The sequence below is a fragment of the Gymnoscopelus microlampas genome (genome assembly GCF_963454915.1).
Source record: "Gymnoscopelus microlampas genome assembly, chromosome: 9".
Lineage (NCBI taxonomy): Eukaryota > Metazoa > Chordata > Actinopteri > Myctophiformes > Myctophidae > Gymnoscopelus > Gymnoscopelus microlampas.
Window position 1 is genome coordinate 27,213,673 of NC_139946.1, and position 24,497 is coordinate 27,238,169.

Below are 24,497 nucleotides of genomic sequence, written 5' to 3' on the forward strand. Positions count from 1 at the left end.
GACAACAAATTACTCAAATACTAATGATGCTATTGAGTTTGAACTCGTCTGCATTGCTTCTTGTCCACTTAAAGACTAACCTGTTCATTATATAGCATATTGTGAGACATACAATCACAAAGTGCCATTGCCCTATGCTGCCCTATTCAACATGAAACGCTATCAGATATCTCACTGAGTGACCTCTAGGACAATAAATGCTAATCCATTCCTAAATTTAGCAGTGATCACTCCGTACAGGGAAATAGCTTCCTTCCTTGTTAGCTACCATTGTGATAGCTGGCAATGATGTCTAGATTATATGTTAGTTCAAATATTATGTTCAGTTGGCACAGTATAAAGTATTCTGCTTGAGAAGTGTTGCCTAACTCTGGATGTTTACATAATAACACAATTCAGCCTTACTCCAAATCTGCTAAGAATCTTTTGTGACATTTTATAAAGTATAACAACTCATATAGTCTGCTCAATTTACTGTAGCTGCTGAATGTTTTGACAACAGTAAGAGCAATTGTTTTTCAATGGCGTACCTGACTCAAACACAGACCAGAGCACACTGGCTGCACATGCAAAATGTTAAACTTAGGTGTAGTGCTTTTTGCTCAAATAGGCCCTAAAATTTGATCAAATATCTATAGCGAGCAACACATTATTGACCAACTGTGTGCCATACTTGGATGGATCCGAAATTGGTCTCCTCGTTTTTTCCCCCATACCAAAATCGCTGATCTACAAGCTTACAACATGTCGCGTTACGATGCATTGTGAGCTTGTACATAGATCGGTTACTTTTGCTGAATGTTCACCTATTATGACATGCCCAGAATTAAGACGCTACGGTTCATGTGGTCAATGTGTTTCTTCTTGTAGAGCTCTTGGGTCTTCCTGCACTGTACTTGTCTATCTGATCTCTTCACTCTTCTTGTTTCAGCTTCAAAAGCAAGAAGACCATATCAGTTTTCTGGAAAAATAACAGTAAAAGCAAAAGAAAAAAGTTACTCTAAACTTGAAATCCCCTATCAAGCAGAGGTTTTAGAAGGGTATGTATAAATGTTTAATATTAATAACAACAGTATAGGGACAACATGTTAATGACTTGTTGAAGAGAGTGCTACAGGGATGACTCTTTTTATTGGTCAACCCGGAATCTACTTACACCATGGGTTTTGCATAGATTAGGAAAATAAGCTCTAAAGCACACTTTCACTTTCTTTCCCCAACAAGAAAATCCAGAAATCAACATACTTATGTACAATTTCTGAACCACACACAATTAATATAAGTAAAAGAAGAACATACAACGACTTCTAAATTCACAGTTGAATTATTAACTGTTGGGACCCTATGGTCATACAGTAAGTGTATTTCCCTGTACTGTGCTGTGTGCCGTGTCTTGCACTCTGTGTGTCTTTTTCTGGTGGCCTGGTGACTCCTAGGCTGGGTTGTAATATTAACAGATGTAAATTATGTCATAGAACAAAATGTGAAACTCTTCCGATAACCACAGACCTTATTGTCTGCATAAATTGAAAGCCATATGGTAATAAAAAGCAATGGAAATCTGCAAATGGAACCCATCGTGAACTCACTAATGGGTTTTAGTACCACAAACTGGACACAGCTCAACAGAGAGACTTCAGTTATGAATGTAGTATTTCACATCTCTGCATCATAGTGCTTGACATTTATATGGTCTCTCTCCTCATGTTAGCTACCTGGGCTTCGACCACACAGCCACCCTGTTCCACATCAGAGACAGTCCCGTAGACCCTGTGGACAGACCCATCTTCCTCACCAATACCTTCAACTTCGCTATTAGAATACACAATGTCTCACTGCCTGATGAGGCCAAAACCATGTTTAACGTGAGTGCCACCACAGCATGGAGTTCATGGGGTCAAGCTGACATAACATCTCTTGTCATACTGTCTGAATGTACGAATAGATGTCAAGTTTTACACTGATGTTTGTGATTTGGTTTCAGGTGCAGAACTTCAGTGCCCCCATCCTGATACCACCACACGAGTCGCGATACATCTTCTCCCTCCTCTTCCGGCCGGTTCGGCCCTCCATTCACATAGACAGCAATATCCTGCTCATCACAAACGCCTCAAAGTTCCACCTGCCAGTCCGGGCTTATACAGGCTTCTTAGAGGTTAGCACTGGGACAGAACATCATGTGACATTGTCTGAAAATGTACATGCATAGACAGAATAATGCTTTAAAGCCATTCCCTTACCCTCTAGGTAGTGCATTATGATGCTATTTTGTAAAGCAAAGGTTATCCCCTTTACTTCTTTTGGCAATTCATTTTTATTGCACAGATCGATTTTTAGCAGATGTCAGGATGTTAATTTGCGTGTCTTAAGATGTCTGTCTACATTTTTTAATGCTTGTGTGTGATGTTTGTTCCTGCTATGAATAGCCCCTGGTCCTGTCCCCCAGTCTGAGGGAGAACATGCTGGACTTTGGAGTGCGTAGTGCTACAGACACCAGCAGCATCACATTAGTGGTGATCAACAGTAATCCCATAGAGGTGAGGGTGCAGCACTTCATGCATGCTACAGACAAACCTGCTGTCAGTTGACAATTGAAGAGATTTTGAGAAAAAACGTGTCTCACAGAAATGAATGAAACCTTACCATAACCGCGTACGCCCTATTTTATGCTTTGTGGTATGACGATGTCGCGTGGCAAACGAATTCCGGTCTACAAGCTCACAACGCTGAACTTGTAGATTGGATATTTTAGAATAAAAATGTATGGGGTGCCTTGTGGTACTGTACAGCCACAGTGAGTGCACTGACCACATGCACATTGTGAGTCCAGAGAACACAGAGGACCAGAGTTTGAATCCGACTGCCTTCATATCTCACGTCTCCCCTCTATCTGTTTCTTGTCTCTCTACACTCCCCTATCTAAATAAAGCATGAAATGCCCCAAAATAAACTATACAAAAGACTTTTGTATAGCACCTGACGAAGCTCACGGCGAAACGCGTCGTGCTAATAAATACTTATGCAATAGTAAGTTGTCCATCTCTGTTCCCTGGAGTGTGCAGTCCCTTCTTTGAAGGTTCATCCCTGTTTTTATATGTTATATACCTGCTGACTAGACTTGCACCTCCAACGGGTTTTTTTGGATGTGCAGGAGTCCCCTTTTTGTTCTAATATATATATATATATATATACATACATACATGTAAAAAAAAAAACGTATCAAGTATCATGTTGCCGGTACAAACTTAAAAGATCTCGAATACGTTCCGCATGCAATCAATATGTGTGAGAGGTCATTAATCTTTCTAATGACTGAATCTCACTCCGTATAGTCAAGAAAAACATCCTGGGTGTGACTATCGACTCACACAACTATCCGTATCTCTTCTGAACTAAAGCACTTCCTGTCTTTCAGCTGGAGATCAAGTCATGGCTGGTGACAGGAGACAGTCTGTCCATGGAGCTCCTCAAAACCGAGAAAGGCAACAGGACAGCGGCTCTTAGTCGCATCCGAGAACTGCACAACAGTTCAGCCTCCCATCATAAAACAGTAAGAGCTCCTTCTCCATTCAGAAACCAGTATCAAAAAGACCACTAAAATGAATGTTATGCAGTAGGACTTAATAAATCTTCCACTAAATTTGATAAAAAACAAACACTGAAGAAAATAACAGAACCACAGGAATACTGAAAGATCACTGTCAATGCTCTATTGCAAAAAAGCACATTAAGGAGTGTCACTAGAAATGTATGGGAAAGGTCACTCTGGAGCACCCTAACGCATACATTTGTTTTGCTTAGGTAATATTAGCCTCTGGCTACTACGCAGCATTCAGAGTGACTCTGGTGGCCAAGGCACTGGAGGGCACATATGATGGAGCCGTTCACCTTACCACAGACTATGAGGTAGGTCGGTCTGTGAAGTTCAGTCAGTGAATGTGGAATGTTTTTCTTCATTCAGTTCACCCTTTTTCTGACTGTGACTATTCCTTCACCCCGTCAGATCTTAACCATCCCAGTGAAAGCTCTGATAGCAGTGGGAACATTAAACAGCTCTCCAAAATCCATTATTCTACCACCGTCATTTCCAGTAAGTAACATCTGCTGATCTGTTTATGAAAGTCACTGTACTTTGGGAAAAGAGTTAAATACTACATTTTTTACTTTGATGCAAATACAGTTTCAGTGTAGACATTAATGAAAATATTTTATTCTTCTTTTGTTGGGTTATTATTTTTTTTTTTTAGTTCCAGATGCTTCCATTAGGGTGGAGATTTGGTGTTCCCAAAAATGGCACTAAGAGACTCTTGGTTTTTTAAAGAATCCATAACCCCAGATGTCATCATGGGCTCTTTTATTATTTTATTATATGACTTATTGAAACGGTGTAGGTGATATGGATCTTGTGTTGTAATGTTTTGTGTGTGATGCATTATTATATGTGTTGGATTGGACTACTTTCTGTAAGCCCTTTGTGGACTAAAGTAAGTAACCTAACTTAAGCTAAATTAAGCTCTATAAGCTCTATACTTTCACAATGAATAGCGAAAATACCCAATCTACAAGCTCACAACGTGTTGCATCGTGACAGAATGCAAGCTTGTAGATCTGCTGTTTTAGCTATTTATGAACATTTAAAAAAGTTTTAAATGTTTCGCCTATATTGACATGCCCAAAATAGGGATGCCAGGTTGAAAGTGGTGAAGGATCCTCTCATTTCTTTCTGTTTTGATAAGTGCAAGGTTTCACACTTGTGTCGGGCACCAGCAGCTTGCAGATGGTTAGATGTAATCTGAGGCAACGAAACATTCTCCTACACAAGTTCTTCCCAGTACCCCGTAGACACGTTAACAGACACGTGTACCTTTGACGCGCCCGCTTGTGTGTTCTCTGTCCTCAGGGGAAAATTGTTCACCAGAGCTTCAGTGTACAGAGCTCTTTCACACAGAGAGTCAGGCTCCAGCAGATCCGCTCTCTGACTGAAGATGTGCGCTTCTACTACAAGCGGCTCCGCAACAACAAGGACGAGCTGGAGCCCAGACGTAAAACTAAGGTGTGCACCCTCCCCCATCTCTCAAAGGTTTGAGACTGTGGTTCTTACAAACAAAAATGTATACATTGATTACTTATGACCATCTCATTTCTCTTGCACAGGTAGCAAATATTTATTTTGATGCCAGCTTGCAGTGTGGTGACCACTGCTATGTGGGATTGCCGTTTGTCCTTAAATGTAAGTGTTCCTCCTAACTAGACTAGGTATTGAGACAGACATTGCAGTCACTGCAAACAACCAACAACCAGTACATCTTTCGCTTATTTGTATACATATTCCTTTCCTTTCTCAGTGGAGTCCAAGCCACATGGTCTGGCGTTGCAGGAGGATATCTGGGATGCTGATGTCGATCTGCACCAGAAACTCCTCAGACGATGGCAAGAGTTAAAAGAGCGCTCCGGCCATGAGTGAGTCATATGACGCCCAAGGAGTCTGTCTGTGTGCACGCTTTATCGCATTTTACAGTTGCTTGCCTTTCTTTTAGATCTTTTCCCTTCTTCTTCCACAAGTGGCGTTCTATTTAAAAAATGTCATGGGATTCTCTCTATTTATACCATAGAATGGAAGCCATCTTTGAAGTGAACACAGACCTTCAAAAAAATGTGCAGGCCAAAGTGAAGGCGCAGCTGACTTGGCCATCGCTGGTGAAGTCTTCACAACGAATTATGTTCCCCTTAACCAACACAAACAGCTCCTCTGTGAGTAGAAACAGTATGCCCCTTATTCATGCACACTCTCTCTCTAGCACGACACATACACACACACACACACACACACACACACACACACACACACACACACACACACACACACACACACACACACACACACACACACACACACACACACACACACACACACACACACACACACACACACACAAATACACACACACACTCAAATACACACACAAATTGCACAGCTTCAGGTAGAAGCAAAGACGTGTGAAGTAGTGTATTTCAAAATGAGATGAGACTAATGTCTGTGTGTGTTCTTGTAGGATGAGGAGGTGGTTCTGGAGAACCCTGCTGATGTCCCCGTCTTTGTCCAGGTTCTCCCTCTGGCTCTGTTACCAAACCCCTCTGTATTTTCTGGGAAACTAGCCGATAGGTAGGACCCCCCTCCCCTAAACGGTTATGTATTACTGTAGTAATTTCTTCAAAGTTGTGTGTACCTCACTGGGAAAAAATAAAGTGAATGGTGTAATTGACGTGACTTTATTTTCCAGGCTGCCTTTTGGAAATCTGTCCAACATCAACATTGACGCAAACACCTTGGAATTCCAGGTCCACAGAAATCAAGTGAGTACGACAGGAAACAATCAATGTCGATGTTCACTCAATCTGATAAATGACACACAGTTTGGGGTGTCGGCCGCGGTCCCCCTCCGCCCGTAATTGAGCCGGCACTTAGAAGTTGTCTCCCTATAATGCAATGGTTCCCAGCCTCTTCTCCTTGGAGCCCCCCTTCTTAAGGCCAGTCCACACCAATGCAACTAACTCCTGACCTTGCAACTGCCATTGGGGAGTTGCATTGGTGTGTTCTGGCCTTACAACTGACAAAATCTGAGACCCCCACACGTCTCACACACACGCACACACGCGCACACACACACACACACACTCTCAAATGATGACTATTGAAAAAAATAGCCAATCTACAAGCTCACAACGCATCGCAAGCTTTTTTCACCATTTCTTTTTAACTTTTTGAAAAATTGTGGGAAAAAAAGATTTAAATTTGTAACAATGTAATGACATGCCCAAAATAGGGATGCCTGGTTGAAAGTGGATATAAGCAAGTTAGGATTTTGCACAACATGGCCCCAAGGGGGGGCCTCCCAGAACCAAGGTTAGGAAACACTGCTGTAATGTGTGTGTGTGTGTGTGTGTGTGTGTGTGTGTGTGTGTGTGTGTGTATGTATGTGTGTGCGCTTGGCAGACGTCCCTAATAAAGAGCAGTACAGGCTTTGTGGAGGGATCAACGAGACCCTTTGTGTACAACCTCCTCCTCCTGCCTGGAGAGGTCAAGTCTCTCAGTGTGAGGTTCACCCCTGTCAGCAACCACAGCGTGGCGTCCCTGCTCATAGTCCGGTACGTGTGGGCGGTAGGGCTGTCACAATCAGGAATGTCTACTTGACGATTAGTTGTCTAACTTGTCTTAGATATAATTGTGATTTAAAGATTTAATTGTGTTTTTGGCTTTGAACATTGGAACGTATGTATAAAAATGATGTTTCACAGGGCAGATATGACAAATGACTGAAGAAAGTACTGACATTTAATAATGTGATATATATATATATATACTTTCAAATTAAAAAATGTAAAAAACATGTGTTAAATAGCTCTATTCTGAATCAGTAATCATTGCTACAGAGTGTTTATTCTGTAACAGGGGATCCCCATTTCTCCAGCTCTTCAGTAAAGAAATATATTTCGGGTCAGGATGCCAATGTTATCCTATCAGGAGAGAGAACTAATACAGGATAAACAAGTGAAATTGGAAGTGATGAAACAAAAAATGTGCAGAGAAAATTGGAAGTGTAAAACTATAAAATTTAAGCTGATAAATGAACTTTGTGGGGTTGCCTTTCCAGAATGGATAAAATTGGTATCTTGACCTGGAAATGTATTTTCTTTTTACTAATGAGCTGGAGATTATTTAATTAGTTTTTAACAAAACATATCACTTACTTTACTTATACCACCTTTAAGCCTGCAACAATGTATACATCACGCTTTACTCTCCTGCTCGTGCATTAACACTCAGAGTTTAGAGCACAGAGTGTTGACTTTTGCCTGTTTGCTTAGGAATAACCTGACTGTGTTTGACACGATCGTGCTACAAGGCCACGGTACAACGGAGAGCCTGAAGGTGGCTGGGAAGCCCCCGGGACAAGGCAGCTCGCTGAGGTTTAAGATGACTGAAGCCCTGCTTAAAGACTGCACAGAGAGTGAGTTTGGAGGGCGGGAGATTTCATTAGCACCTGCATGGAACTCTGTGAAAAGTAGTTGTCGGCCTAGTGAGCCAGTTTACCACCCTCAAACTAGACGCCTTGGTCTCCAAAACACACTGAAATAGAATACACAGTCATGGTGGGTTGGCTGTTCAACTTTATCTATGACCTATACTTAAACCACTTGAACACTAGCCTATTCATGTCATAACATGCAGCGAACATTTTGTGAAAATAGCAGATCTAGCTATTTTCAGTGAAGAGCTTTGGTGTAGAGGGAAAAAAGGAGGGTTCTAAGTTTAGACCCTGACTTCATTGACCCTGGTCAATGATGTATAAAGGGTTTAAGTGGTTAAATTAGTTGATTATACTAACATTCTTCTGTAATAATTCTCAAATTATACTATGCTTATTTTTTAATATCCTAAATTAATCGGACCCACATAGACACAGCTGTGGTTAGTGAGCCCGCCTAGGGAGCCAGAGGCCCTGGTTGCCCCAGGTACGATTCCAGGCCAGCAAATGTGTCGATGAGATGAAATTTGTCCCTGAGCAAGACTCTTAACCCCTAATTGCTCACAGGCCCTCATTGGCAACAAGACCGCAAGGACTTTCATGAACGGACCTGTTAAAGGAATTATCCTTATTTCAATGTGAAAAGCTCTGTACGCATCATCTATAGAAACATGTTCACTTGGAGATAGTATCATGACTTGGCGTTACCATAATACACATTTCAATATCTTCTCTTTCAGAGACAAAAGTCAAAGAGCCGAACTTCACTCTCAGAAGAATATTCAAAGTAGAAAACACAGGCCTGCTCCCGATCTACATCAGATCAGCAGAAATCAATGGGAAGCCTTGTGAAGGATATGGCTTCAAAGTTCTCAACTGTCAAGAGTTTACACTCAAACCAAACGCTTCGAAGGACCTCGTCATACTGTAAGCCAACAAAACCGCTGTGTCTGTCTTCCACATTTATGTGGAATTTTGCAGAATTGTGTGTCTATTTGCTCTAAATTGGCTCTGCTTTCTTATAAATAGACAGGATAACAATGTGGTTATTGTGTCAAAAACGGTGGATGTGTATTTATGTGCAGTGGTTGTACTTGATGTGTGCATGTGGTCTCTCCATCATCACCACTCAGTTAATACTCACCTTTAGCCAATCTGGTGAGTAAGTCTGAGGAAATAAAATTGCTCCCCGTTCCTCTGTAGGCTCTTACCTCCTCTACTTCTCTTTTGCTCCAATTGACAGTAAAAAGAGAATTACATTGCGTCATACATACCATGGCATACCATGAAGAATGACGTAGGTGTGGATATTGAGATACCTCATAGTCCTGGTCAACAGTTAAATCACTGTTCTTAATCAATGCTCAGTTACTTTTGTATCTGTGCTGCACTATGGTGATGTCTTATGTAATGCATACCTCTGCTTAGTGTCCTCATGTGGTTGACCCAGCTTACCATGCTTCCTTCAAGGTCCAGTACCAATATTGTAAAGCTCTGACTCACAACTGGGACTTATACTCCTTGATATACGGCAATTCTTGGTCTGCTACCATATTAATGCCAGACAATATACTCTGTGCTATCTGACTCAAATGCCTGTACATAAATTGAAGGGGCTTTTGTGTATTCTGCACCCTTGGCATGGATATGTTGCAGAATGACTTGAAACTTAAATACTTTTAATACAAAATGAACGAATTAGAGGCATGCGAGTTATTTTAATTAATTCTGCCAGGCAGAAGGCAAGGGGGTAGATGATGTTTTCGCCTGTCTGTCTGGGGCTCATTTATATTTTCTACTTTGTGCCTATGTCACCCGTGCAATGACCCTGTCTGATGCTATGTACCGATATGGGCAGACACACAGTGCTCACGTCACAGTAATTACTTACAATCATAGACTGACTGATACACAGTGTGTGTCATATTGGCTAAATTGTAAATGATGCATTTCTATAGCACCTTAATCTAAAGAGCTTTATATTGTGCTTTACACTCACATACTCACACACATTCACATACCGACAGTGGAGGAAACCATGCAAGTCTCATCAGGACCAGTTAGGGGTTCAATGCCTTGCTCAAGGACACTTTGACAATAACCAAGGGGAGCCAGGGATCAAACCAGGAACTTTCTGATTCCCAAGCTCTACCTCCTGAGCCACTGCTGCTCCCATGTGGTTCATACCAGCTATAAATGTAATCAAGCTTAACAACATAATTCTGGATATGAGACGCATTAATGTCAGGTGTAAGCAGGCCTTGTGTGTTTGTCCTCATCTCTCTGTTTGTCCTTTGCTGGGACAGAGTTCTCAGGGCTGTCTCCTTTCTCCTGATTCCAGCCTCTGAGCCCTTCGGGCAGGCTGGTGTCCTCCTCAAAGCTGCCTGTACCCTCCACAAAGTCCTCGTATGTAGACTTCTCCTTAAATGGCCGAGGGCCCAACAACTCCAACATGTCCGCCTTGTCTAACACCTCTTTCTCTAGAAGACGCTTCGCCACCATCTCTACCCGCTCTTTCTGTTCTATGATGAGTTCCAGTGTTCGCTGGTAGGCTCTGTCCACCAGATCTCGTACCTCCCCATCGATAATCTCCGCCGTGGCCTCACTGTAGGGCTTCTGCCATACCGGACCTGAGTCTTCTTCTCCAGACCTCCAGTGACCCTGTCGATGGCCTGTTCAAAGTGTTTTGCGCTTACAGACAGGTTGAGGTGTCTGGCAGCAATGAGCGCAGCCTCATTACACACATTAGCGATGTCGGCTCCCGTGAACCCTGGAGTCACAGCAGCCATTTTCCGGGCAAGCGCATCTCTGTTCAGACTGGGGTCTATTTTTATTGGTTGTAAATGGACTTTGAAAATGGAAGCTCTGCCCTTGATGTCAGGTGGACCTATGAAGATCTGCCGGTCAAATCGCCCTGGTCTCATGAGAGCAGGATCCAAAATGTCGGGCCTGTTGGTGCCAGCCAGGACCACCACATTAGTGACTGTATTAAATCCATCCATCTCGACTAGCAGTTGGTTGAGGGTGTTCTCCTGCTCACTTTGAAAACCAAAGTTTCCTTTGCCTCTTTTACGGCCCACCGCATCGATCTCATCAATGAAGAGGATGCAAGGGGCGTTCTTCCTCGCCATAGCAAACATGTCCCTTACTCTGGCTGGACCAACACCAACAAACATCTCCTGTAACTCGGAGCCATTGACTGTGATAAAGGGGACGTTGGCCTCTCCGGCTGTGGCTTTGGCCAGCAGGGTCTTCCCTGTTCCCGGAGGTCCAGACAATAAGGCCCCCTTTGGGATTTTTGCTCCCAGAGCCAGATACTGCTGGGGGTTCTTCAGGAAGTTGACAAACTCGAGTATCTCGAGTTTGGCCTCCTCGCACCCGGCCACGTCCTTGAACTTCACATCAATTTTGTCCTTCATCATCTTGGCAGTTGACCCGCTACTAAACGGCCAACCCCTTCTGCCCCCAACGCCTCCTCCCATTGGACCTCGTCGCAGGACGAACAGCAGGAAGCCAATAAGCAGCAAGGTGGGCATCATACTCATCAAAAATGAGCCATCGCTTTCTGAGCGGTAGACCACAGCTACCTCCGAATGAGCTGCCTCCAGGTTCCTTTCAAATGTCTCCACGCTCCCTATGTTGAACCACACATAACTATCTGAGGTGTCAGCTCCTGACACTAGAATGACTAGAACATACCGCTTGTTGACAACCTCCAAATGGTCAACCATGCCTCTGCCAAGGTAGTGATGCAGAAATTCCTCCCAGGTAATCTCTCCGCCGGAATCTCTGTTGTAGTAGAGCAAAGATAAGATCCCTGCAGAGATCCCTGCCAGGCAAAGGAAATCCTTCTCATCCCAGTCACCCTTATGGAACCGGCTCCACCAATCTTTATCTTTTCTTCCACCTGACTTCCCTCCTCCCCCGTTTGACTCCTTGCTCTTCCTATCCTTTGGTGCCTTATTGGAATACAATCGTCCTTGAGTTGAGTGGTGTCCCTCACGGGACAAAAACCTAGATGGGGTGAGAGAGATATTCGTGGCGGTATAGCCTCCATACACGGGCATGGAGCTGCGTCTGGTGGCTGTGAAGCAGAGTCCCATGCAGGCTCTCCCTGCCAGCCGCACCGGCAGAGCAGCCACTGAGAGAATCCCCATCATGCCGCCTGCCTGTTGTGTTAATATTGAATTCTCATCTCCTGTGGTTTGTTGTTGAAGAGCTCCGCTACCAACCACAAACATTTTGAGGGTGAGACTATGATTTACATCTTAGTATTGGCGTCATAGTACTGACGTCATAGTACAGTAGATGACTGACATGATAGACTGGCTGACATAGTGCTGCTGTCATAGATTGGCCCCAAGTACTCTAACAACGATTACTACGATTACATTGTAGATCATGAGTACTTGGAGTGCATTGCTTGTACAATGTGTTGTGAGGTAATGCCAAGCAGATGACACGTTGTCTATTGCTTGTTTATACTGTAGATACGCTAGAGGTTCGGGATGCTACGCGGCCCTCACACCTATGTTGCACTGGCGATCCAACCGATATGTCTGTCTGTGTATATGGAGATCTATGTCTGTCTACCTGTGTCCCTGCCCCCTTTTATATAGAGATCCCTGATGTCATTAGTATATGCCCATAACCTGTATATTGGCATGCCCATATATATATTGGTTGGATCGGCGGTCCTGGACAAGGCATATCCGAACAACTTGGTGGCAGGCACCGCACTCCCTCGACTCCTTGCCGATCCGCGAGCTGAGTTTGAAGTCAGTCAGTCCCATATATGCACATGACCATATATGTGCATAGGGGTCGGATCTGTGGCTCTGGACATTCTCTATATATGCCTATATATGGGCATATCGGGTTTGTTTATGGTTACGTCTGAGTCAGAGTGACATTGCAGTGGTCGGGTTTGTTTATGGTCATGTCTGAGTCAGAGTGACGTGGCCGTGGTCCTGCCTATATGTGGGTGTATGGAGTTTGTTTATGGTTATGAGTCAGAGTGACGTCAGAGTGACGTCAGAGGTCCGCCCGCCCGCCCGTCGGCCGGTCCTCCCGTTAGTTTTATATAGGATAGATGAAAGTAAAAAATATTAACACAACCTTTTTTTGGGCCATAGTATAATGCACTCCGAGGTGTCCCGATATTGGATTCCAATGCCGCTTAGTAGTGAGATATTGGTGTTTTTGTGATGCACACATTCATGAAAATTCCCTGGTCTTATAGGTTTACACCTGATTTCACATCATCTCGTATCATCCGGGAGCTGAAGCTGGTGACGTGTGGTGGCTCTGAGTTTGTGTTTGTCCTCAACGCCTCCCTGCCGTACCACATGTTGGCTGCGTGCACAGAGACCCTGCCCAGACCCAGCTGGGAGCTGGAGATCTACATCATAGTGTCTCTTCTCATGAGGTTAGTGTCACCGTACAGCCTTCTCCAACAGTGACACCTCCTGGCCACGGTGTGTCTCTGCACATATTCCACAGTAATTCTATTTCCTAACATTATGATGGCTATTATGAAATAAAGATATAACCTAATTTGACCCTAAACTCATGTCAATAGGCACTCCAAAACAGACAATACTCTTTGTACTCTTCTGTTTATAGAAGCAACAATATTTACAATATAATCCAAATTGGCTTATATCAAAAATACCGTTTTTTTTGTCTGTTTTTGGCCTTTTCAGTCTCTGCCATTACATCAAACTGATTCATATTATCTGAAATCAAGATATTTTGCCGTAACGGCAAACAAGGACAATGTCACCGCCACCAAGCACAACTTCAGTGGCATTTTTCAGAGACAGAAAGAACACTGCTCTGTTTTATGGCTGCTAATGGAATGTCAGCCCTACAACAAATATATTGTTGCTGTTTGGCGGAAACCGTTACTTGTCAGGCAATGGAAAAATGGTTCCAATGTAAGTATTATTTAGTCACAAGCTCTTGGTAATTCTTTTTATTGGTTCAATATTTATAAAAGCCACTGACGGACTTAAGCACTTTCAACCTGGGATCCCTTAGGTTAAAATCTTCAAAATGGTTCAAGAGATTTCCTTTTTATAATAGCGAAAATAGCAGATCTACACACTCGCAACACGTTGCATCAAAACTCTTTGTGAGCGTGTAGGTTGTTTCGCTACTTTTGATACATACTGTCATATGAATAAGTATAATATAGGGCATTAAATTATGAAATAACAAAAAGATGAAATATGGAGATACAAGGTTTCTGCCCGACAGCGACAATATAAAGATAATGTTGAAAATCGTGATGGTGTCCCTCGAAGGATTTAATATTCATATGTGCTTTCCCCTCTGTCTTTAGCTCCATGTTCCTGCTGGTCATAATCACAGCCTACCTGGAGGCTCAGGGCATATGGGAGCCTTTCAGGAGACGCCTGTCTGTGGAATCCAACTCCACCTTGGAGACCGGGAGGCCCTTTGATTTCAGGGATATAGCACAAATTCACAGTGATACAAAGTAAGTTCAGGACAGGGTAATGTCTTAATCAATTATAAAAAATAATTGATTTAATTAAATAATCGATTAATAATTGATCCCTATTTTGGGCATGTCGTTGGGTTATAGCAAATATAAAGAGCCAATCTAGCTCACAAGCTCACAACGTGTTCATCGATTTGTTTATATGTATAAAAATATATATATATATATAAAAAACACAATTCTAAATTATTCGATTAATCAAAAAAGTAATCAATAGAATAATCGTTAAGAAAAGAATCGATAGTTACAGCCAAAAGCAATGTCCCTCCGTGGGTTTAAACCACTTTGATACTAAGGGGCAGTGTGGCCACTAGGGGCTGCTAGTGGGGCTTTTAGTCTCAGTGCAGACATGTTTATCCTGTGAGCTGGACAGCACAGGTTTACAGCGTAGCTTCATGTCATGTTTTAATTTTTACTTTCTAGTGCTGTTTCTTAAATTTGGATAAATCTCCATGTAAATATGTTTATAGCTGCACATGCATCATTAGATATTGATCTGATGTTAGTAAGGGCCATGTATTGACCCACACATTTCCCTTCACTTTCAGCTTGAATGATTACAGTGACTCACAGCAGAACTCCAGATGTTTATATGGGTCCGGCAGTGGGGCGTCCCGGGTCGGGGGCCGGCAAGGCAGGACCTTATCGGATCCGGAGAGTCAGAGGTCCAGAGGAGTAGGTTTCGGTCGTTCATCTATGCAAGCTGCTTCATCCCACCAGCTGACCAAAGGCAGTACCAGCGCAGGCCAAGAGGGCCCTCAGGCTGCATGCCAGCTCACTAATCGTAAGACTCGGAACTCCAAGCAGCCGCAGCAGCAGCAGCAGCAGGCAGTAGGTCTCCTGGACCTTCAGAGTCCAAGCTTAGCCGGGTCATCATTGCCTCACAGAGGTCTCTGTCCTGAGGACGCAGACTTCACAAACCTACTCGGGGCCATGGACAATGACCTTGACCGTCCAGAGCTGCCTACTCTGGGGGCTTTACAGGAGCAGAACTGTCAAATGACACAGAACAAAGGTATTCACATTTATTGTAATCACTGTGTCTGGCCACAAATTGTATTATTATTATTATTCTTGTGGCCACTAGGGTGGGGGCCTTTCTTACCTGTCAGAGTTCTAGTTCTGCCTGTGGTGGTTAAGAAAAAGGGGAAGGGTTTGTTTTAAGCAGAATGGGATAATTATGATGTGATAATATATATTATTACTTCCATTTTGCTCACAGTATTGGAGTCTAAAGGGAAGTTGCGGGGTAAAACAAAAGCCCAAAGGAAGAAAGAGGAAAAGGAGAAAAAAGCAAAGGTTAAGCCTCAGGGAGATGAACTGAAAGACCCCTTGGCTGACAATGATGACAGCTCCTCAACCACCACAGAGACCTCCAATCCAGATGTAGAGGCCAGCCTCAAAGAGGTACGCACATACACTATACCTATGTACTCATGAGACAGTATAGAGTGGCTGATATTACAGTACATTAACCACTTAAACCCTATTATACTTAGTTGACCGGAGCTCCACAGGGCTCTATACTAGGTTTGCTAGTATTTCCTTCTACTCCAAATTTCTTTGCCGAAAATAGCTGATCTACAAGCTTGCAACGCAACGCATTGTGAGCTTGTAGATCCGCAATTTATGCCGAATGTTCACCCCATACTAGGTACGCAAGTGTTCATGTGTTTAAAAAAACTCTGGTGTGAACTTTTCCTGTTTTCCTGACTAGGAACCTGCTAAAAAGAAAGGACGGACATCAGCCACAGAAAAGGGTAAAGAGGAAATTCTGAATTTCCTCATCAAGCCAAAAAACAAGAAACAAGCACCGGCAAAGAAGGAGAGCCAAGTAGAGAAATCCAGGTTTGTGAATTTTATTTTGTGATTTTTTTCACTTTTAAATCCACTTAACATTGACACTGATTTTGAATAACATTTTTTGTTCACAGTTCACTGGAACTACCATATGTCACGCCCCTAGAAAATAAACAACGCAAGAGTTTCACATCTAAAGTGCTTCACCCTCTCACCAGCGCCCCAAAGACGCGAACCCTGCAGAAACCGAGATGTAAGTGGATGACTTGTATTATTACTACAGCCCTTTTGGTGGTAGAGTATAACATTTGTTTCTTTCATGCAGTGGCTGTGAAGCTGGACGATGGCCGTCCCTCCCTGCTCGTTAAGTCGCTGTCTAACGGCTCTGTCCCCGAGCTGGGCCACAGCAGCAGCTCCGAGGGCGAGAAGGATTTGGCTTCTCCAGAATGGGACCTTCCTCTCCCCAAAGGCAGCAACCGTAAGTCATATGGCCGGAATCTATCGCTGTTCTTTCCCTTTTGGATAAACCTTTTGGTTGAAGACAGGCATGCAATGCTCATTTGGTATGTTCTTGCACTCTATTTCAATGATGTGACGCGCACGTCGCTTAACACCTACACTGCAAGTCACACAATGGACAATTGATATGCATCTAGGCTTATTCCTATGTTAATTCGCTAGGTGTGAGTCGGGAGACTTTGAAAACTTTGTTGAGGTGCGAATTTCCGGCACGGCGTGCAAGGCCATCCAGTTAGCATTGCACCCCTGGTTGAAGACCTAATAAAAGAAAAACGTTTTCAAAAACATACTTACAATAGACAGAATGTTAAATAAAAGCCATTTTGTTTTTAGACATTTTTGTGTTTAAGATCAACTGTTGTCTCTCTCCTGCTCTCCGCATATACAGAAGCTGACAGTCTTCAGCAGATCTCCCTGCAGACGATGAATGCAGACCCCTTTCTGAAGAGACCTATTTCATCCAGGACCTGCTCCCCACCGCCCACTTCCCCTAGCTTAGTGCCCCGAAGCACCTACAGTAGTGTACTCAACACTAACAGGTAACAAACAACAATCTTAATGTATACTTAGGGCTGCAACTGTAGATTCTTTTCTTAGTGATTATTCTATAGATTACTTTTTCGATTAATCAAATAACCGATAAGCGTGTTTTAAAAAATATATACAGGATCTTTTGTTTTTATATATCAACAAATCAATTAACCACTTAAGCATTATTTCATGCTTGGTTTGTACTAGTATAATTTTATACAGTGTTGTGCAAAATGAGTTAAAATAGTAGAACTATAAGCTCACAACGCATCGCCATGTGATACGTTGTGAGCTTGTAATTATTTTCACATTTTTTTTCAACTTTTTCACCTATACTGACGTGCCCAAAATAGGGATCAGTTATTTTATTAAATTATTGACTTTCTTTAAATTATTGTTTTTTTTTAAATAATTGATTAAATGTTGCACCCCTACAGTAGTACTACATACTACTGTAGTAGTATGTGTTGTATTTCTGTGTACTATAATGTGAATGACGATTTCTCTGTGCTCTCCTAACGCTTTTTGGTAGTGAGGGAAACCTGAAGAAGGCTCCTGGGAACAAGTCCTCCATAGCCACTTCACTCCCTGGCAAATATGGAAATCCCACATTTGCTGCTGTTGCTGCTGGTTATGACAGAAGCCCAGGTGAGTGTGTCATGGTGACCCGACCTCATAACGTGTGTTAAGTGTATACACTTACCCTGAGATAGTATAATGTATGAACTAAAAATGATGTAAATGTGGACCTGCTGCTTTGTGTTGTCATCAGGTGGAACTGGTCCAGGTAAAAGTGAAACCCAAGGGAAGACCCTTGCACACATGACATCAGTGGAAAGTGACAGCTCTGACAGGTAATTGCAACTCTGGACAAACGACTAACTCCATATTGAGTGAAAGTCATTGTACTATCTACCCTGAACTCTCATTTCTTTTCATACCTCGACAGCTCTGGATTATGGAGTCCCATTGACACAGCCAACAGTCCGAGCTTCAATGCTGCAAACTCTTTCTCTGCATTTGGACCCAATAATTCTTTCAATCTGACAGGAGGTGAGCAACATGGTTCTAAATTATTGAGAGCAATCATTAACCTCTTGAGCCCTATTTCTGTGAAATATAGCTGTACATACAGTAGCTGATCTACTAGCTCACAATATGTTGCATGCTGACACGTTGTGAGCTTGTAGATGCTGCTATTCTAGAGATGTTTGGATTTTTATTTTATTTTTTTACATTTTATGAACATTTTCACCTATGACATACCCAAAATAGTGATGCCAGGTAACTGAAAGTGAAGAATTGCCATATGGTATAGAAAGGGTGACCGGCTGCATTGTGTGTAACCTTGGGTTGATTTTTTTCAGTTTTCAGCGGAATGAACTTCCCAAAAACTTCGGAGCCACAGCAGAGCTGGCATGAGTTGAATGCTGTGTCCTCTTCCATCTGGGACATCCCAAGCACCGACTCTCTTCACTCCTGGCCTACTAGCGCTGGCTCATCAACAGCCCCAACCACGGTGAGACTCCCTGTCCGCTGTGAACGCAGGTCTTGTAAAAACTCTTCTCAGAGTGGGGTCTGGGGTCCCCCAGGGGTTCTTGAACAGTTTATCGACATTAACACAATTGTACACTTTTATACATGGCGACGCATTGTGAGCTTGTAGATCTGCTGTTTTCGAAAGAAAGAATAATAATACATTTTTGATATATAAATTTGGGGATCCTTTACATGAAAATGTTTGAGAACCAATGCTCTGTAGCATTATAAAATCTTCTGTTTTCTGTTCGAGAACCAATGCTCTGTAGCATTATAAAATCTTCTGTTTTCTGTTCGAGAACCAATGCTCTGTAGCATTATAAAGTCTTCTGTTTTCTGGTGCAGTCGATCTTAGGAAACACCCGCAGTCCGTGGTCCACCACCACACCCTTTGGCAGCTCCATTTGGTCCACCAGTGGGGACTCTGCCTTGCACTCTTTCACTCCATCTACCAACTCGACAACTCTCAGCGATCTGGTCAGCAGCCCGGCTCCGCCCACCCCGGCTCCCACAGAGATGAGTCGGGGATTCTACAATCCCTGGAACATGTGGCGTCCTACCCTGTGTCGACGGAGCTCCGAGCCCTGGCCCAACCCTTCTGACAACGGCAACTGAAGACACGACTTGAATTGACTAGAAACATGTGATGCAATTTGTACGCTAAAGCAAAGCATTTTTAAACTTGACTCCTGCCTGAAACCAATGTTATATTTATATAACATACCGTATATGCGGTAGCCCATTTCTTTAGGTTACCGACCTCCAATTTAGTTCTCTGCAACTTTCTTTTATTCAGGGCAAGGAAATGGCAAACTTTACTTGGATTCATTTTAGCGGCTGCCCATAAATTAAAGAGAAATCTTCATAGTATGGAAGGCATTTTGCTCTATTTTAGAAGTCCCAAGCATTTGGTTATGCTGCATTCTTTCTCTAAGTTTGGCATGTGGCACAGCACAACTGGCCTATTCTAAAGCTCAGTATTACTCTGTTGGAACAAGCTTCTTGTGTTAAGCCATGTATGTTCTGTTTTTGAGGATTGTTTTAATTTTCATTCTTTCTGGCATTGCTGTATTCTGGAAATGGGTTACACAGCTCATCTTCACGTCTTCATTAGGGTGTCATTTGACAGCAGGGATATTTCTGACCCTGAAATGACCTCTGCCCCGAGAACATCCACGGCCAAATCAACAGCTTCATTGATAACGACACTCACCATTTTTAAATTGGGCTTTTCAATAAATAAATAAGTCTTGTGTTGTAATCAATTTTAATTCGGTCAAGAGGTCAAATAAAGCGTGGCAAATTAGAGGTTTGGTTTTGTGTACATTACCTCATTTGTCTGCAAATTTAAATAAAAAGATGGATTTCAAAGTGAACAGTTTTCATTGGTGTCATTCCACACTCCAAAAGCCCACAAGATATAATTGCCTAGCCCTAGTTCACAAAATGTTACTTGTTAAGAGGTAGCTTGAGGGAGTCCATGAGCAACCGACTGAACTTGGCAAGATCGCATTCATTCATAACGAAGATACGGTGACTCTTCTTCAGTTTATTTGTCTGATCTAGTGCCATCATACCACGGCACATTGTTCCCTGCAGCTCCACACGGACCGCACATTCAATGGTCTGTGTTACCACACTGCTGTCGATGAAGGCCGCCATTGCGTATGAATCGTAGGATACAAAGCCAGGTCCGAAGTACACGTCTCTCTTATTCATCATAGCCGTCTTGGAAAAGGCCCAACATTTCGACGTGATCTTCTTCATGAAACGTGCTGCAGGTGTGTCTTGATTGGTCAGTTCTTCAAAGAAATCCTATACAATGGGAATCAGAGTAATCATTAAAAAAAGACAAGAGTACAGTGTATTCATTTTCCAAGTGATGTGTTGTTCATGGGCAATGTTACCCATGTCAATTTATGCCTGCAGGTATATTCCCAAGACGCAAGGTGTGTGGGGCAGAGGAATTCTTCCAGCACAATGTAAGCCGACTCCGGATCCATTACAAAGTTGAACTCTCCACATAATGTCACATTCCCTTTTCCTACAAAGAAAATCATTATATTGTAAAATGATAGAACATAATATACAGTAGCCTACCAACTGCCTTCCCCGTATGAACACCCTGATGCAGTTATTATTACCCTTATGGGTAATCAAACTAATCGGGTTAATCAATTATTTGAAATCATAGATTTCAATTCAATAATCGATTTTAGAGGAAAGGATTACAATTTTCAAAATGTTAACAATAGCATATCTTTTGCTCACAAACCATCACAATGTAACGAGTTGTGAGCTTGTAGATCGGCTACTTTCAGTATTTTTGCACGACATCGTTGTATAGTGAAGTAGGGCTTAAGTGATCAATCACACTACTCGATTTAGTCAATTATTAAAAAAAAAAAAAGTACAAAAGATTCTTAAAAACAAAACTTGCCTCAATTATTCGATGAATCGAAAAAGTTATCAATAGAACAATAGTTAAGAAAATACTTGATGGCCGCTGCAGCCCTACCCTCCATGTTGCCACCCATTATGAAAAGATCCTTGAGCTTCTCAGGAAACAGTGGATCCAGTCTGACGGCAAGAGCAAGATTGGTGAGCGGTCCGAGGGCTACCAGGGACACCTGTGGAAGACATGAGTGATGAATGAAGTGGTATAACAGTTACAACATCCACATCGACTTGATGTTCATGTCACAAGAATGCAGAAAGGATGTAGCACCTGTTTGTGGTTCTCAGATACCAGTCTGATCATTGCAGCGACTGCATGCTCTCTCTGGATCTTCTCCTTCCACAGAGGATCTTTGTCTTCAATCACATCCCCCAGTCCGTCACTTCCAAAATGGTCACTTAATGCTTTATTGGCCCCAACAAGAGGACCAGCAGAGCCCTGGAACACTGGGATCTGTGGAAATGGGAGCCCATGGTTAGTAGGCTACGGTCTTTCCAAGTACTGTTGGCTAATAGAAAGAGTAGTGGTCATACAAAGTAGAATGTACCATATAAATTAGTAGTGACATAATATCTGATGCATTGCACACACAACTGCACATAGTGTATTAATACACATATTACAGATATTACACGTATTAAAACATATATTTCACCAGGTAGGAAATGTCATTTGTTAATGATGAGGTAATCAGACGTGACACTGCACTGGCTATGACAACATTAGACTTAGAGACTATATGGATGACGATGATGCTGCTGTTCCCAAATGGAAGGGAAGTTTTAAGCCTAATCTTAAACTTAGGGTCCACAGGAGAGGAGCCTATCAATAGTTAAAAGTTATGGCTTAGAGATTCTATGAGCCACAAAGTAACACACACACACACACACACACACACACACACACACACACACACACACACACACACACACACACACACACACACACACACACACACACACACACACACACACACACACACACACACACACCTCAAGGGTTATGGTTTAAGTTGTTAAAGTCACAAATAGGGTTCAATGATTGACTTCAAGTTTAGAGAGCTTACCTGCCCACTTTCACAGATGGAGAGCACCATCAAAACATTTTGACATACATTCTCCACTGATGCATTCCCAAAACAACAGGTAATTCCAAGGACCTGAACGTCAGGCGCTGCCAGTGCCATCATTATAGCCTGGGCATCATCGATGCCACAGTCTGTGTCAATGATCACCAACTTCTTTGCCATGGTGTTCTGTTAAAATATAGATTCCCAAACAATGTTAAACAGATTAATCGAGACAGATTACAAATGACTGACTAGTTAAAGGATACGTTTTTTATACTTCCAGGTTCCATACTAAAATCAATAATATGATACTGGACTGGATTGATTGATTGAATACTTATTAGTCAGAAATGTAAACAGCACGTGGTACAGTAAGACATTAAAGCTAAAAGGATAAAACAAAAAAGTCCTGGGGACTTTCCATTGTGGTCCTATGTATTCAATTCATCAACATCAACATAGCATACAAAATGAAAAACCCTGAAGCAAAGTTGAGTTGAGTGTACAGACACCTCTTGTGCTGTGATCATGATAGTAGTACTGTACAACACATTAATACATGTAGTCCAACAGAATAAAGGATGTTGCCTTACAGAAATCAGTGGTGCTCAATAGTAAGAAAGAAAAACCGGTGCGCTTCCTCAGGATGCCTTCTTAGTTTAGGCAGTGGATGCTCAGCTATGTATAATACAACTCAAATAAAAAAACACCTAAGTGGAAAGAGCGGCACTCCAAAATAAATACTGCAAGACTGGCTCAGATGTAGTTCGGGACCCCCCTTGGGGTCTCGACCCACAGGTTGATAACCACTGATATGTGACTACAACAGTGCAAAGGGCAAGGCTGACCACTGTCCATGGAAAGAAACACTTGGACCTGAGATTTAAACATGCTTTCATAAATTCTACTGAACAATAAAAACCTAAATAAATTCCTCTGCTCATATAGTTTAACCAACGTTGTACTTATATCAAGGATATCATAGGAAAAATAAAGTAGGCTAGTCAGTAGTCATTTCATTCAATGGAAAAGTTGTCTTGCGTGACCAGTGGCCACCAGGGGACCTATCTTTAGGAAACATGACATTATTATTAATGTCAAGTGGCAGGAATTTTTACAAGAATTTGTCATTAGTAAAAGTAATTAAGGTCTCAAGTCATTATAGAGCTGGCCTGGAAACCTCACATAAGTTCTGACTTACCTCGTCTGTAAACAGCGAAGTTGTGTTGCAAAACTGCAGTGATTGAAGCCTTACTGAGTAGTGTTGCCATATATTGTGAGAGAAATAAGCAACCAGGTCCAGAAAAAAAATAGCCCAAAAGAAGCAACTTAGGCCACATGAGCACTTTAAACCTATAGCTATTATAAACCTATATATAGCTATTGGCTATTTGAAAATAGCCGATCTACAAGCTCACAACACGTCGCAATGTGACACGTTGTGAGCTTGTAGATCTGCTATACAAAAACTCTTGCAATAAAATGTGGAATATTTGGAATATTTTTTGAAACATTCTAACAACACAAATGCTCCCTGTGGCACAAAACAGTATCATGACAATATTTGAGAACCACTGGTTTAAATGATAATTATATTTTTTGGAAGCAAGCCTAAATTTACAAGCAACTTTACAGGTAAAGAAGCCCAAAGTCGCTTATAATAAGCCGACATGGCAACCCTGCTCCTGTGCTCCTGTCATTGGTTACAAACCTCGGACTCGTTTATTGTTTAACAAACACGGGGGGGGGGGGGCGTTATTGGAAGAGGAGGGGGCGGGGTGAAATACTCACTCGTAAAAATGCCCCTTTGAACATTAAAAGTTGTTGGATTAGATGACCTCCTAGTCATTTCTTACTGGATTTATCTTACTCTGAAAAGCAGAGGTGTAAAGTAACTAAGTACATTTACTCAATTACTGTACTTAAGTACAATTTTGAGGTATTTTTTATTTTGCTGGAGTATTTCCATTTTTCAGTACTTTTACTCCACTACATCTCAGAGCAAATGTTAGTACTTTTTACTCCACT

General features: G+C 42.3%; 2 protein-coding genes and 1 pseudogene across 3 annotated transcripts in view; 1 reads left to right on the top strand and 2 right to left on the bottom strand.

Annotated features, from left to right (window-relative positions):
- The window catches only part of tmem131 (transmembrane protein 131), a 35,568-nt gene extending 15,250 nt beyond the window's left edge, over positions 1-20,318 (top strand). The window contains exons 13-41 of the mRNA XM_084065880.1: positions 932-1,040; positions 1,712-1,865; positions 1,985-2,155; positions 2,427-2,537; positions 3,416-3,550; positions 3,802-3,906; positions 4,004-4,090; positions 4,901-5,053; positions 5,155-5,230; positions 5,346-5,460; positions 5,613-5,751; positions 6,054-6,163; positions 6,282-6,354; positions 6,995-7,146; positions 7,867-8,009; positions 8,768-8,954; positions 13,270-13,455; positions 14,374-14,529; positions 15,102-15,568; positions 15,776-15,960; positions 16,271-16,401; positions 16,488-16,606; positions 16,679-16,831; positions 17,261-17,411; positions 17,936-18,051; positions 18,176-18,257; positions 18,353-18,456; positions 18,771-18,922; positions 19,288-20,318. Coding sequence (XP_083922006.1) covers positions 932-1,040; positions 1,712-1,865; positions 1,985-2,155; positions 2,427-2,537; positions 3,416-3,550; positions 3,802-3,906; positions 4,004-4,090; positions 4,901-5,053; positions 5,155-5,230; positions 5,346-5,460; positions 5,613-5,751; positions 6,054-6,163; positions 6,282-6,354; positions 6,995-7,146; positions 7,867-8,009; positions 8,768-8,954; positions 13,270-13,455; positions 14,374-14,529; positions 15,102-15,568; positions 15,776-15,960; positions 16,271-16,401; positions 16,488-16,606; positions 16,679-16,831; positions 17,261-17,411; positions 17,936-18,051; positions 18,176-18,257; positions 18,353-18,456; positions 18,771-18,922; positions 19,288-19,557 — 4,292 coding nt within the window. The 3' untranslated portion in view covers positions 19,558-20,318. The remainder of the gene's footprint in view (positions 1-931; positions 1,041-1,711; positions 1,866-1,984; positions 2,156-2,426; positions 2,538-3,415; positions 3,551-3,801; positions 3,907-4,003; positions 4,091-4,900; positions 5,054-5,154; positions 5,231-5,345; positions 5,461-5,612; positions 5,752-6,053; positions 6,164-6,281; positions 6,355-6,994; positions 7,147-7,866; positions 8,010-8,767; positions 8,955-13,269; positions 13,456-14,373; positions 14,530-15,101; positions 15,569-15,775; positions 15,961-16,270; positions 16,402-16,487; positions 16,607-16,678; positions 16,832-17,260; positions 17,412-17,935; positions 18,052-18,175; positions 18,258-18,352; positions 18,457-18,770; positions 18,923-19,287) is intronic.
- On the bottom strand, positions 10,272-12,184 carry LOC311052428 (mitochondrial inner membrane m-AAA protease component AFG3L1-like; annotated as a pseudogene). The gene has a single exon. The product of its transcript is annotated as a mitochondrial inner membrane m-AAA protease component AFG3L1-like (transcript).
- Positions 20,319-20,356: 38 nt separating the features above from the next.
- LOC311051335 (inosine-uridine preferring nucleoside hydrolase) lies at positions 20,357-23,675 on the bottom strand. The gene is made up of 6 exons (XM_084065897.1): positions 23,671-23,675; positions 22,467-22,655; positions 21,671-21,853; positions 21,461-21,572; positions 20,850-20,986; positions 20,357-20,757 (listed from the first exon to the last, which is right to left on the bottom strand). The coding sequence occupies exons 2-6, from the start codon at positions 22,647-22,649 to the stop codon at positions 20,392-20,394; spliced, it is 981 nt and encodes a 326-aa protein (XP_083922023.1). The 5' UTR covers positions 22,650-22,655; positions 23,671-23,675; the 3' UTR covers positions 20,357-20,391.
- Positions 23,676-24,497: the final 822 nt, after the last annotated feature.